Raw genomic sequence first — 14,711 nt, 5'->3', positions numbered from 1 at the left:
TTTGCTTATGTAGGAAGTTCAACCACCATATGTACACCTTCAAGACTTTAAAAAGTATAGACAAAGCATTTTATTATAAATCTTGTTGGTATGACAAAAAATCTGTTCCCTGTCACCTCCAAGCAAGACAAAGTGCTGGCATAATCAGGACAAACAATAAAAAGAATAAGGTCAAGATGTAAAGTTAACACTATTTAGCAGAACTGAATTTCTATCAGAAATGGAGTTCTGCTACCTCAGAAGCCACTGACATTCAAGAGGCTGTGCAGGTGCACCCGCCCCGATAAAAACCATGGCTTCTCGCAGCTGGTCAAACAATGACCACTGTGCCCACCCTGCCAGGAGACCATGACCCTTCTCATGAACTTTCCCCCGGTGGTGGAAAGAGAAAGGCGGGACTCCTGTGTCAACAGGCAGGGTCCTAGCCAATGACCTGCCTCAGCTCAGAGAAATTTCTAGACTTCTGACCATAAATGATCACAGGTCAGATCCAACCGGGCTATAAAAGGGACCCCTCGCTGGAAACACACGGAGAGAGACAGTTCTCGGGAGCAGCAGGTCTGTGACTGGGGACTCTCTCCGTGGGATGAGATGCCTCCCACAAAAACTTCCCAGGATTGAGTGCCCTTACCCTTTCAGTGAGTGATGATCTATTCTGGATATCCTTGACTGAGCCCTTGCCCCATCTGGGGTGAGCGATCCTGTCTTCTTGGTGCCCTTGAGTGAGAGTTTCCCTGTTGTGAGCAAATGCGTGCACACCTTGGACCACCATGCTTGTGTGTTATGTAGTGATAGACATGTAACTTATTAAATGTTGCTGGAGTGTCATCCTAGTTACCCCCCCGCTTAATTTCATTAGTTTTGGTTGTTCAAAGTGTGTCTGAGTATATACAGCCACACAAACCGTGTAGTATTAGGTCCCAACTGACACCCTGACCTGTAAATGCGCTGTGTCTGCTGAAATGTTTGTAATGCAAGATTGCCATTCAACTCGACTGCTGTATTTTGATACTATTAAACTGATTTTTGAAACATACTTTTGGTCACTCTCACACTTCCACAACAGAGGTTTGCATTTCATCAGATTAGCTCGGCATCCGAGCTCATTATGCTTGTGAATAGAAGGTATCTGGTGGTAGTGGAAACTTGGGAAAGATGAAGCCAGAAGCCTAACTTTCTTCAGCGCCTATTACTGCCCCTTCATCACCTAATTCAACGCTGACAAAGATATTTTCAAATTATGGCTGAGAGAGCAAGTAATGGGAAATACACTAATAGAGTTATAAACTTGCATTAGAAGTTCAACTGTTTTTTCAATCATGAAACAACTAGCATATATCTTAATTCGTGTAAAACCAGACATTTTTCCTTAGACAAAAAAAACACCCACTTACATGGCGTAATAGACACCTGTGAGCAGCTGCACCATGAAATCAGGGTCTAACACCACTCTACCACAGTGTTCTTTCCAGTGTTTCTCATGCTGCCGCGGAAATCCACTAACACACAGCCTGAAAAAACACACCATTGTAATAAAATGTTAACCCCACAAAGACTACAAATGTCTTTACAGAGATTTTAGTTTATTTTCAAAATTTATTTTTCAAAATGTAAGTACATAACATAGAACATTCTTATGCTGCTCTCTCAACCATTAAAGCAGTTTTATAACAGTGCCTTGAGATGTCACTTGCTGATAATCCAGTGGTATTCCCATACAGCTATTAATTCCATTTGTTTTCTTCAAATCGTAACCAGCTTCTAACGAATGAGCATGGCCAGGTGTTCTCTACTGCCAGCCACCAAGCAGGAGACTCTCTCCAAAATTCAGTAACCAAAACCAACTTTCTTTAAAGGAAACATTTCAGTGGTATGGAAGAGAAATATGTCATCTCCCGTCTAACGTATGATGACAGCATGCAGCCACCTTCTACCTAAAGTTGGATAACACAGACACTGTATTCTCGAGAATTGCTCTCAGCTGCCTTCTAAAAAAAAAAAAAAACAAAAAAAACCCCAAAAAAACTTCTGAGTCTTGAAAAAGGCCCTGCCTTCTCATATACTGCATAGCACTGAGTCCCCAGGAAAAAACAGAATAATTTATTCATAACTCTAATAACTGAATCTTCATCATGGAAGCAACACATGGCCACTAATACATAATAACTGCTGCACTGTTTCAAGAACAACAAGGAAATCCCTAACCTATGAAATGTTGTGTCTCATCTCTACCCAAAGAACGGATCTAATTTGCAAATACAGGAAAATTTCAACATACTTAGCAAATTTAGCATAGCCACAACTCAAGTGAAGATGATGGAAGCATACCAAGAATTAACCCATTCCCATCAGAAATCACGGGAAAGAAAACAGGCTATAATCTTAACTGCATGTATGTGTTACTACAGAACACATATTGTTGGAAGCTAGTCTGATCCTTCTTTGCTGCATAACTGACTTGCATGTAATACTTTTCTTTCATGGTAGTACTGTGCTGAAGCACAGAAGCTAGATCAAAAAACACTTAATGAGTTTGGGGGTAGCAAGAGAGAGTATTTATCTCATTTCAGACAAAAATACTGGTAAAAACAGGCATATGGGAATATCAGATATACTTCAGATTTTTCAGAACAAAGAGCAGGAATCTTTGCCAACCAGATGCTTCTAAGACTATTCAAGTAGAAGATTATATAAAGGGCCTGTATAAGAGTTTGAGAAATCACAGTAGTGTGCTCTCCATACAGTGGGATGTTATTATCAGGTGGAAAAAGAAAAGGGGGGGGGCAGAAACACATAACACACACTCAACCAAACCAACAGAAAACCTAAACAAACTACTAAAACCCAGAATATTTGCAAGCACTTCATATAAACCATCCTCAGAAGGAAGACATTAGTCTTTGGAAGCAGAGGAAACTGGTAGTATTCCTCACAGGATTTTTAGGCTGGCCATACTGAAAAATGTCTGAAAGATATGCAAATCCAAAAGATGCAAATGAATGAGTATCTTCAACTAATTTTCCCCAAAAATTGTTTGTTTGTTTTTTTCTTTCCAAATAACAGAAAGCTACATAACTAGAACAAAAGCCCATGCAGTAGTAAGATAATCCACGTGTTTTATCTATGTGCAAGCACAGCTTCAAATTTCCCGTTAAGTTGCAGGACTGACCAAGAGTAACATATTTTAAAGTTATTAAACACAACAAGTGAATTAATTCTTTTTTTGCTGGATGAATATTTAGAAGTCTAGATGCACCCTACAAGACCATTTCAAAGGCAAATGTCTCACCTGGAACCCATCCTACAAAGTGATTGGTAAGAAGAGGCAGGCATGTAGACAATAGCAGAATTGTAGCACAGCATAAGAAAGCTCAGCACCTCAAACCTGAAAAGAGACAAGAGCAAAACCTTGCATGGTTTTATAGAACTGGATAAGTCTGCAATGCATTCAAATTTATTTTATCAGTTTTCCAAGAGCTGGCTTTAGGCACAGGTAAAGCTGGCAGTCATTATAACAGGACAATTTTTCTCATCCTTGGTTCTATCTATCCACTCAGCTCCATTCCTCTCTTCTAGTGGAAAAAGCAGTCACAGCCTCGGAGCCAAAGCTGAATTTTGTTACACGTCCAGGAAAATTTGAGTTGACAGACATAAACCCAAAGATATTCCTGATGGACACAGAAATGACAGAGAAGTTACTCTCTTCTAAATTAACCAGTACAAGAACACACAAAGTTGGATCAAACAACAAAAATACTATACCTCAAGATTACCAGGACTGTTATCTAGATTTATTTCCAAGCACTTCATGTTGAGAAAGCACTGAATACATTATATATTTGGTCTTAATGTTTAAGGACTTGTTGTCTGCCTAGTGAAGCACCTCTAATACTAGGATACATCCACCTACCGGTTCTGTGCTGTGAAGGTTTCTCTTTGGGGATGAAGATCACTGTAAACTACCCTGATTAGATCATGCTGACACAGAGCTCCTTCGGTTAACGCCATGGATCCAATAGTAGAGGGCTAGAAGCAGTTGGTGGGAGGAGGGAAGGAGGGGGGAGAAAGCAAGCCATAAGTAAAAGGTCTCTAAAAGCATTAAAACTCCTAACCACCCAAGCCAAAAGACACACTTGTCTTGTGACCTGTAAAAATGAAGATTATTCCAGAATACAGTAAGTCTCAAAGCATTACATAATTTCATTATTATAAACATCTTCCACACTTACAAGCAACAGAGCAGGTGAGGGCAATTGTCAACTTTGATTCTTATACATCCATTTATAGCAAGTTTGTACTAATTGCATAGACTTTTTGTACAGCAACAGTAGAGAAAGAAAAACACGATTCCAAGTCCAAACTGTATTAAGGAGGAGTTAGAAGAAAGAAGACTACTTTTATATTAACACATAAGCGGCAAAAAAACACAGCTGCAACTACAAGACAGCTGACCTCCATTCAAAATGGGCAGTCAAAAGTCTTTTCAACATTTATATTCCTTTTCTTCTACTAATGCTACTGAATTTGATTACACTAATTGGAAGCTATTGACACTGAAAATTTACTGCTATAAGATACATCTAAAATGGCCTGTTGCATCAAATCGATCCAGTTTTCATTCCTCTGATAGATCCAATTCTAATTTACCATAGCAGCTCTCTTACCTCATGATATATTGAGGGTTTAGATAATGAAGGTATGGTGAAAGATAAAACTTTGTTGTTTCCATCTTTGTCAGCAATTTCCTGCATTAAAAAACAAAACCAAAACTCAAAAAGAAGTAAGGAGATAGAACTTGGAATAATTTTCAACTCTTAGAAGGCATTTAACAAATAAGAAGTTAGATGTCCTGATCTGGTAAGACTATTAACACCCTAAGATCTCTGTGCATTTGCAGAATATCAGCAAATTTACATAGACATTTAAAAAGAGGGAAAAAACTCTAACACAGACTGTTCTGTAGAATCAATAAACTGCAACACTTTAAAAAAACAGCATTGGCTCCTTGATCAATGTAACTTCATCAAAACCAAAAAAGAACAAAAAACTTTTCTAGCCCACCTTTACATTATAACACTTATTTATAAAAGAACTGCATAGTGGAGAAAGGCTAAAACTTTAAGCTCAAAAGATATAGACACCCGAGGCCTGATGAGTCACTTGCTGACAATGGGCAGCACTTCATATTAAACACATCACAGAGAAAAGGTGAAATCAAGGGGACTGGTAAGGTTTCTTCAGGCACTCTATCAGTAAGAAATACACAGAATCTTTTCTCATAAGTCTTTCAAACTGGTCAGATATTGTAGTTGCCTAAGCAAATCCAGCAGTTTTTCAAGCAAATATACTAAGAGCAATTACATAAGACTATACCAAAAAGGAGTCTAAAATCATGCCTTTTTACTTTGTACACCAAACTTCTAATCAATGAGCTGTAGTCATTGCAGTTTATGTGAAAACTTAGTCCAAGGTAGCACAGTACTTATAGTAGGCTTTAGCGATCACAATGAGAGGACAGTTGATAGAATTTAGCAGAATGCAAAACATTTATCCTTGTCATTCGCTATCTAAATATTGAGAAAAGAACTCTTTCAGTCTCAGTATACATGCAGAAATATATCAACAACTTAACCACAGGAAAAAAAAAAATAGTGGGAGGCACTGTCCATTTTGAGGCCTCTTTCCTCATGAATCTGGAGAGAATGAAGAAATTACTGTCCTTAAAAATATGAATCACCAACATGACTTTCAAAGGAACTGCAAAAGGACCTTTCTGAGTAGAGTCAACAAAGATACACATGCTACTTCAACCCAGCAAACAGTACCAAAAATCAGCAAGCAGTTAACTTTTTTCTATCTGAATAAATCTAAAATAACTGGATCTTCCAGTTGTTAGAACGGATCTACAGACACATAACACAAATACTAGACTTTTTTAAGAATCATAGTTTGACTGTTCTGTGTCTTATCGTGTAGAAACATGATACACAATTTAAAGGAGGGGTTTACTATGATAGTAGAGAAAAGGGCAATGTTTCAGTATAATACGTTTTGAAGTCAAATAACACAGAAATTCCCATAAGAGAATGCCTATCTTGGCAGTATTGCTAAATTTATCAAACACAGAATCACAGAATGTTAGGGGTTGGAAGAGACCTCTGTGGGTCTGCAGGGTCACCTAGAGCAGGCTGCACAGGGCCTTGTCCAGACACGTCTTGAATATCTCCAGAGAAGGAGAATCCACAACCTCTCTGTGCAGCCTCTTCCAGTGCTTCGTCACCCTCAGAGTAAAGAAGTTCTTCCTCATGTTCAGATGGAACTTCCTGTGCTTCAGTTTGTGCCCATTGCCCCTTGTCCTGTCACTGGGCACCACTGAAAAGAGCCTGGCCCTATCCTCTTGCCACCTACCCTTAAGAAATTTATAAGCATTTATAAGGTCCCTCTCAGCCTTCTCTTCTTCAGGCTAAACAAGCCCAGCTCCCTCAGCCTTTCCGTACAGGAGAAATGCTCCAGTCCCCTCATCATCCTCGTAGCCCTCCAGTGGACTCTCTCCAGTAGCTCCTCATCCTTCTTGAACAGAGGAGCCCAGAACTGGACACTGTACTCCAGATGGGGCCTCACTAGGGCAGAGTAGAGGGGAAGGAGAACCTCCCTTGACCTGCTGGCCACACTCTTCTTAATGCACCCCAGGAGACCATTGGCCTTCTTGGCAACAAGGGCACACTGCTGGCTCATGGTCAACTTGTCATCCACCAGGATACTCAGGTCCCTCTCCACAGAGCTGCTCTCCAGCAGTTCTGCCCCGAGCCTGTACTGGTGCATGGGGTTGTTTCTCCCCCGGTGCAGGACCCTGTACTTGCCCTTGTTGAACTTCATCAGGTTCCTCTGCACCCAACTCTCCAGCCTGTCCAGGTACAGCCTCCTAACATTACAAGAGCAAATATTTCCAGACTAAGGTAAGGATATAAAGAACTACTTTTACATCCAAAAGCCAAACTTAATCCTCTGCAGTCACTTTTACTATTAATATATTATTATATGTATGTACACTTAACCACAGATACATAGAATATATATATTTAACCACAGTTAAGTATTCTTAACTGTGGTTCCACTCAAGACAACTATCTGCCTCAAATGTACACATGTGTGTGTCTAAGTGCTAGCACACAGAATGGTTTCACCTTCACATTACCCTTAAAAAGACATACTCAGAGTAAGCAGGGGGGCAGAAGGAAATGATACATGAAGAGTGACAAGGCATATTGGCCTGAAATTCATCTCCATAGAAAGTTGTATTTTTCAACATTAAGGAGGGCTACTTAATTTCCTTACAAACACAAGCATATTACAGTTCAAGAAAGCCCATGAGATTATCTTTTTTCGTTAAAATGTTTATCCCAAAAAGAGTACTATAAAAAAATGTTTTTGCAAACACGTTTGTACTAAACCTTCATTACATTACGCTTTTCCTGAGATTAAATATGCTTTCATGTAAGCGTATTATAATTTTAAATATGTTGTTCCAAAACTTTATTTTATTCCTAGTGGTCAGTGATGCAAAACCTCAGATCAAAGCTTTTCTCAGCCATTCCCACTTATCTCACTTACCAAGTTGTAAATGCCAAGCAGCAGTGCTTCAATGCAACCATTACTCTGCCTATCCCTGCTGGCAGTAAGATGCAGATACACCCAGATCAGCTCTGGCAAAAATTGCAGTGTGAATCTCTTGAGCCGAACTTCAGAACTACGATAAAGTTCAAAGAGCTGGTGGCAAACAGGCTCCAGGAGCTGTGGAAAGGCAAAAAGGCTAATGAATTACTGTCAGGCTTCTCTAATAAGAGAGAATGAAATAGCAAATATAGGAGCTACATCATATAGCCACCACAGCCAGTAAAGATTACACTCTTTGATGGCAAGTAAGTGAATGAATCAAAATGATATATGCATTCCTTTTAAGGACATCTGTAAGGACAGACCTGAGCAGCACTGCTATGCAGTATTGGCAAATGTGGCCTTATTACACTACCACCTTGTGCTTTGAGAACATTATTCTCTAGGGCTGTCAGTATGAGATTTATTTTGTATATAAGTACCAATTTAGGCATGTGGCAGACACGTGGCTTGAACTATGTGCACCATAAAACTTTAATGGTGCAGTTGTAAGGTTTATAAAAATACAAAGGTTAAAGACTAGCTGCTAGTGACAGCTGTTAATGACAAGTCTATTGACACAAATACAAATTAATTTCTTACCTAGGGCTTTTTAGCCTTAAACCCAACAAGTGTGCATTTGTTCATTATAATGCAAACTGATTTTTCCATCTTTAGTTGCCCTTCAGGTTTCAATACAAGAATCAAAAAAAAGTCCTTATCAAGTCAGTGTGATATAAGCACAAGAAAAACCCTGCCATTTTAAGAGTATACAATGCCAAACCAAAAGTTATGATGCATCCACAGAATTACTAATGAACAGGAAAAAAAAGAAAAAGAACCACGTCAAACTGTCTCACCCTTTCCCATGACTAATCATGTTTTTAATATCAAAGTCAAAAACTACAAAAAAAAATTTCCAAGAGGAATTTTAGTAAAGTCTGTGACCAGTATCTAGTATTACACTATAAGTAATAGGACGATCTGTTGTAAGGAAAATACTCATTCAATATCTAAAAAGACAGAGGCATCCATGTAACCTAAAGCATCTATATTCATGTAGAAGAGTTACAGAGTCAGAAAATAGAGGACAGAATCTCAAAAAAGTCTTCTTTCTAACCATACATGCCTTATGCAGCTCTCACATACATACATGATAGTATTAAGCATTAAATTATACATATTTTTTAGAGCAATAAAAACCCTACATTTGACCAACACAACAGCAGCTGTACTGGTGAGACAAAAAGGCAGAAATAGGAAACACCCAGTGCAGAGCAGAAGATCAGATAAGGCATATACGACTCCTCTTTCAGTACACACTTTCACTCCCAGGCATACACAGCTTAGGACTTTCAGAGCATTAGCAATATGTTTCATAGACTTTGACGCATTCTTCTTTCATTAATTTGTCTATTCATAAAAATCTTAGTACCCAGAATTTCCTCTAGAATTCACTGTCACTCTTTTGCTATGCTGTATGAAGATACACTACTGTGATTTGTTGTGAACCATGCATACTCTTAAAACACTTTGAAGAGGTCCCTTGCTATTAGCAGAGGGACAGACATCTCTACCAGGTATTAGTTTGAATGTTTGGTAAGTGTGCAATGCCATAAATCTGTATGACTGTACAACTTCCCATATACATATTTATACTTTGATATTTTACTCTAGTATATTGCAAACACAAAACATGAGTTTGACAGAATTTTCTATCAAGACAGCTGCCTTAAGAGAGTATCACCCAAGAAAGGGTAAATACAGTTTCATTTCTAACACACAGTATTCTGGTCAATGAAACATACCATTTCTAAACCACTGATTACATAAGCCATAACATGACAGCTACATAAAATTTCGCTATCATACAAATCTCTTCTTATAAAAGGCTCTGGTATAAGTACCTTGTGTAACAAGGCTTCTGATTGACAGCCTAGTTACTCCAAGCTAAAAACCTGATTCTACAGCAGAAGTAAAGACAGACTCCACAAGAGAGGGAGGGAAGAAAGCTGACACTGATAATGTTGATACGAACTGAGAAGACCAGTAATTTGGAGCACACAGATTTTTACAAGCCATATATGTAAAATACCTCACCACTTCATTTTTGTTTTGAGATCTAATTGAAATTAGAAGACCATAAAGCTTCTACTGCAATTATTTCAATAAAACAATGCTAGGGCTTTCTCTATCAATTTGAGCATATATTATCTAGTATATTTATTCCAGTATTTCATACATGTATAGCACTTTTTGCTTGAAAGATGCATGAGTATATCCTTTCTTAATTAATATTTAGTAGAAACACCTATCTAAAAGTGACACTAATTATTAAAACCATCTGTTACAGTAAATGTTCAAATCCTCAGAGACAGAACTGTATCCTTGTTTTATGAAAGGCCCATTTGAACATCTGAAATGTACTAAAAAAAGTAATTAATAAATAATTCAGAGATCACAATAAATTTATAGGTTTTCTTGAAAATATGAGCAAGAAGCTAGCATAAAGAAGGAAAATAAGAGATCTCCGGAAACCATAAATACAAATATATCTGCAATGAGATAACAGGTGCAAGAAAAGCTAAATAAATATTATCAGAAACCAGATACAGCAGCATTGCTATAAATAGTACTTCCATTAGATGAGAGATGACAGCAGCCTGAAGCTGTTTCCTGTTTGAAATGAGCCACTCTAATCCATGTCCCATTAAAAACAGTGGAAAAGAATAATTGACTAAAGTTAGATGAAACTCAACCAGAGCAGTTACTGAGTTTATTCCACTTCCTTTCAAATGCAAAATTCTATAAAATTAGTCTTTTAAGTGAAAGCATGCTCCCTAGAATGATACAAGCAATATCCAGTCACTGGTGCTGCAAGGGTGTAAACACTCCTAATTTCTAGTAGTTGTCATACTACTTTTGCAAAAGGTTTAATAACTGCAAATTATGTAGGTGAAAAACCTGAACGTTGTTTGCAGCAACTACTATCACGTTTTTGGTGTGTTTACAGTTCTCAGTCTACAAGAAAAAGCTGCCATCACAAAGATGCTATAACACAAACTTTTTAAAAGGCACGAACACCCAAGTTTTTCCTATCAAAGCATAGTACGATCATCTGCCTCCTGGAAATACAAAACTTGACAGTGTAAGAAAGAACAAATATTTTCTTTGCATCTTAGTTTTCTGGCTTTTCAGAGAACCCACCTCTTCCAATTAATTCTCTGAATTTAAATATTGAGAAGACACTGGATAAACAGAGGAAATGAATCTTTTGTCACAAGTAGTAGGTGTACATATGAACTGCCACGCACTTTAATTCCAAAGATTTTTTCAGTCCAGAGTCAAAGGGAATTTAGCAGCACAGCAGTCAGCCAAAAAATCCAAAGTAAAAATTCTCTTAGAACTCTATTTTTTTTTCTGACAGACTAAAAGCCTACATTAAAAGAGCTTTCCTCTTACCATAAACAGCAAACAAAGACTGGAAATGCTTGCCTTATTGAAGAATTCAACCACAGCAGAAAATAGCGTGCTCATTTTAACCATAATATAATGGGTCAAATTAGTTATTATTTGAAGAGTACTGGGTCTGGGAAATGTTTGTCATTGCAAAGGTGATTATTTTGTTTCAAGGCTGAGCTTTCCAAGTTAAACCCACACAGGCCCACATGAATATTCAGTGTTCAAATTTCAGTACTGCATTAACTTAAAATCCATAGAGCACTTATGTCTACAACCACAAACCAACTCCAAAAATTATAAAATTAAAAAGACAGTACTTCAAAAGCACTTTACTTCAGAATTCAAATTTACGCAAAAATCAATATATTATTCAGTTAAATAAGCTGTTGATGAGGAAGATCACTCTCATTATGTAACTTTCTGTTCTGGTCATTATCTTCTCCATATTAAAAAAAATCATGGAATTTCCTAGATATAAACAGTAACAATTGTATTTAACTTGAAAGCATGCTTGCCTTTCATTTGATAGCTCTCAAATTGGTAGACAACCCTTAAAAAAAAAAAAAAAAAAAAATATATATATATATATATATATATATAAAAACACCTGGGTTGTTTGTTTTGGTTCCTAAACATGCAGGTTCCATGTTAAATTAATCATCCTGGTCTTATGAAGATAGAATTATATGTTTCTAGAAAAATTCATGTTTGCCCTAATCAGTTTGGTCCTTTCAGGAAGTTTTAAAAATAAGTCAACTTAGTCAACAAAGTTGTGCTAAAAAAATGACTTGTCCACCAAGTTTAATATTCCAGCAAGTATGTTTTTATGATAGTCTACTGCTTAAGCTTTATCTTCATAAGCAATCAGTTATTCTTCTAACAAACGATACCCTATAAAGGATATTTTTTAAAATTGTCACTTAGACCCAAGTATTACCACAGAATTATGCAAAGTAATGAATTTACTACAGTTATACTCCTCAAACACAAATAAGTTTGCACAAAGTGCAACAAGGAAATACATGCTGTCTTAATCAGCAGAACCTGAAGTTAGTCATCTTTGAGTCTGGGGTTGCTTATCTTATACCTGATATCAGAATCAGGCCCAAACAGCAACAGCAGCTCCAGAGAGTAATATGCGACAAGCATCAGTGTGCAGTAACATAAGATTACTGTCATGCCCTTAAGAAGATCTCTTTTTGCAAATCTCGTTCTTTGCATCATTAAAAAAAAATAAATCAAATGCTTATTCTCAAAGCAAAGGAAAGCTTGTATGTTTTTGGAAGTATACACACACACAAATACATATACACTAGAAGACAACAAAGCAAAGGTGGCTTCAGGTTGGAGGGAGAATAACGGTAGCTTCAGTACAAAGAAAAAAGGTCACTACGCAAGTTATTTGTAACACTGAAATTAAGTTGACAGCTATGAAGCATTTTTTTTTTCCATTGCATGAGTATTATGCAATCTCCTTTAAGCTCAATCAAGCATTCAGCTTACAAAAGCAGTTGAGCTGTGCTCAGGAAAATAAAGAACTTCCTTGCTGGGTACACTTCCCATTTAATTTATCAATACAGAAGAGATCACATATGATAAATCAAATATTTTGAAGCATTTTATCTAAAGTAGTCTAGACAGCAGAGAATGGTATGCTTACACAATTTATTCAGAAGTCATATTTCACACACTTTCCCAGAAATGCTCATAGCAGAAGCCAATGGAACAGAAAGCTTGGTTTAACATCATTTGCAAAATGAATTACCTACAAGCATAAGCGAAGTTTTCATTGTGTATATTTATATTTTGGGGCCCTGGCTCTCCTCTTGTTTACATCAGCGGAAACCAAATTACACAAACATGGTACTACTATAAGCAAAAGAAGATCTGGTTATTTTAATAGGATTTAATAAATTGATTCCACCTTCCACTAATAAGCCTCTAGGTGAGAAGCGCATTGGTCTTACTGAGTTTCACTGTAAGGCCTACTTTGTTACGACTGAAAGATCGTAAAAAAACAAACAACCTCACGCCAAATCATGTGTAACAGTCAGCTGTGTCAAGTAAAATATAGCAGACAGCATAAACTGTATTTCTGGGAGCAGATGAGGTTGTGTCTTACCAGAAAGGCATTCAAGTAACTGTCAAAAAGCAAGAGAGCAAAAAGAGAAATGACACCCACGTTAGACTATATTAGAGAAATGAATTGAAGAATCTTACTCTCCATTTCCACTTCTCAGTTACTCTAGTTTTAGTTGTAGAGGTGGAATATATATGAATGTTAACAAAAATATTTTTTAAAGTCTTCTACCTCATTATTTGGGTCTTGAATGACCTTATAAAGAGCTGGTACCAGTGGTTTTTTTCGGTGCAATGTAGCTGCATAGCTGGAAATTTGTGTTTCAGGTAATGCCTAAAAGAAAAAAAGAAAAAGTGTTACCCTGATAAATCAATGCTTACAAGTATTAAAGACCTCCACAAATGGATTCAGTCTTGTCCCAACATCAAGAAAAATTCCTGAAGTTCAGTAAATTTTGAGGCTTGTAACCTAGTTCATTCAGTACAAGTTCTTCTCCAATAGCATTTGGGGGCACATATCAACTTTCAGGTTTAAATCCAAAAGAAGTTTCAGATTTATCTTTCATAAAATCATTTGCTCTTGCTTGATAGGAAGACTTTCTTTCTTGATATTCTGTATTTAACGGGCAGTTTTCAAAGTCTTTATCAAATCACCTCAAATTATTTAAGAGGTGTGAATAACCTAGAATGAGCACGGACAGCCTCGAGTATCACCAAGCCACCACATCTGTGGATTTTGCATCCTTGGCTCCTCAACAAGTTTCAAACAACATTACATCATGACTTATTGTGTATCATAAATAATGTGAGGAATTACTAATTCTTAATTTAAATAACAGATTAATTTCATATCAGTCATGAAATACAGTTTTCTTGTTTATGCATTATCCTGTATTTCACTAAGCATAATTATCAACATGCAAAATAGCTTAAAAATACTTCAGATTCTTCATCACAAAACAATTAATTTTATGCAGACCATAGGAAAAAACAGCCAAATGTTTTTCTTTAATATTTCTTTATACTCCAAACATTTCTAATAATTTTTTAAAAATAAAAATGTTGCTCACTTAGAAATTTGAGCAGTGTTACCCGGCTGTCAGTTAAATTCTATTAGCATGATCACACAGAAATCTATGCTTTAAAAAACCAACATTGCTATAGCAGTGTTCTGCTCTACAATAAAAATAAACTACTATTAGAACTACACATTGTACATTATGTACCAGCTGAATAATTTACACAGACTTTTGCATGCTTTATTATAAGAAGTTGAAAGAGCAAGTAATAAGTATTTTAAATGTTAATTATTGGATATTAATAAAAAAAACAAAGTTCTGTGGCATAAAGCAAATGGTAAAGCTATCATTCATCTTCTCAGCTAACCTTGAATTCTGACAGCCATTCTTCCACGACACCTCGTTCTGATCCCAGCATTTTCTTACTTCTTTTGCTTCTCTCTTGCCTTTAGAAGAGAAAGGAAAAAAGAAATTAGAATCCTGGCAGCAAAACACTGT

General features: G+C 36.8%; 1 protein-coding gene across 4 annotated transcripts in view; it reads right to left on the bottom strand.

The window, feature by feature from the left end:
- HYCC2 (hyccin PI4KA lipid kinase complex subunit 2) overlaps positions 1-14,711 on the bottom strand; it is an 81,265-nt gene that overhangs the window by 37,986 nt on the left and 28,568 nt on the right. For all 4 annotated transcript variants that reach the window (XM_075430233.1, XM_075430230.1, XM_075430229.1 and 1 more), the window contains 7 exons: positions 14,581-14,659; positions 13,427-13,528; positions 7,612-7,791; positions 4,665-4,745; positions 3,911-4,026; positions 3,290-3,385; positions 1,395-1,511 (listed from right to left, as the gene is read on the bottom strand). In XM_075430233.1, the coding sequence (XP_075286348.1) occupies positions 1,395-1,511; positions 3,290-3,385; positions 3,911-4,026; positions 4,665-4,745; positions 7,612-7,791; positions 13,427-13,528; positions 14,581-14,631 (743 nt within the window). In that variant the 5' untranslated portion in view covers positions 14,632-14,659. The remainder of the gene's footprint in view (positions 1-1,394; positions 1,512-3,289; positions 3,386-3,910; positions 4,027-4,664; positions 4,746-7,611; positions 7,792-13,426; positions 13,529-14,580; positions 14,660-14,711) is intronic.

The sequence above is a fragment of the Opisthocomus hoazin genome, chromosome 9 (genome assembly GCF_030867145.1).
Source record: "Opisthocomus hoazin isolate bOpiHoa1 chromosome 9, bOpiHoa1.hap1, whole genome shotgun sequence".
Lineage (NCBI taxonomy): Eukaryota > Metazoa > Chordata > Aves > Opisthocomiformes > Opisthocomidae > Opisthocomus > Opisthocomus hoazin.
Note: the sequence above shows the minus strand (reverse complement) of the source record. Positions and strands in the feature narration are given on the sequence as shown.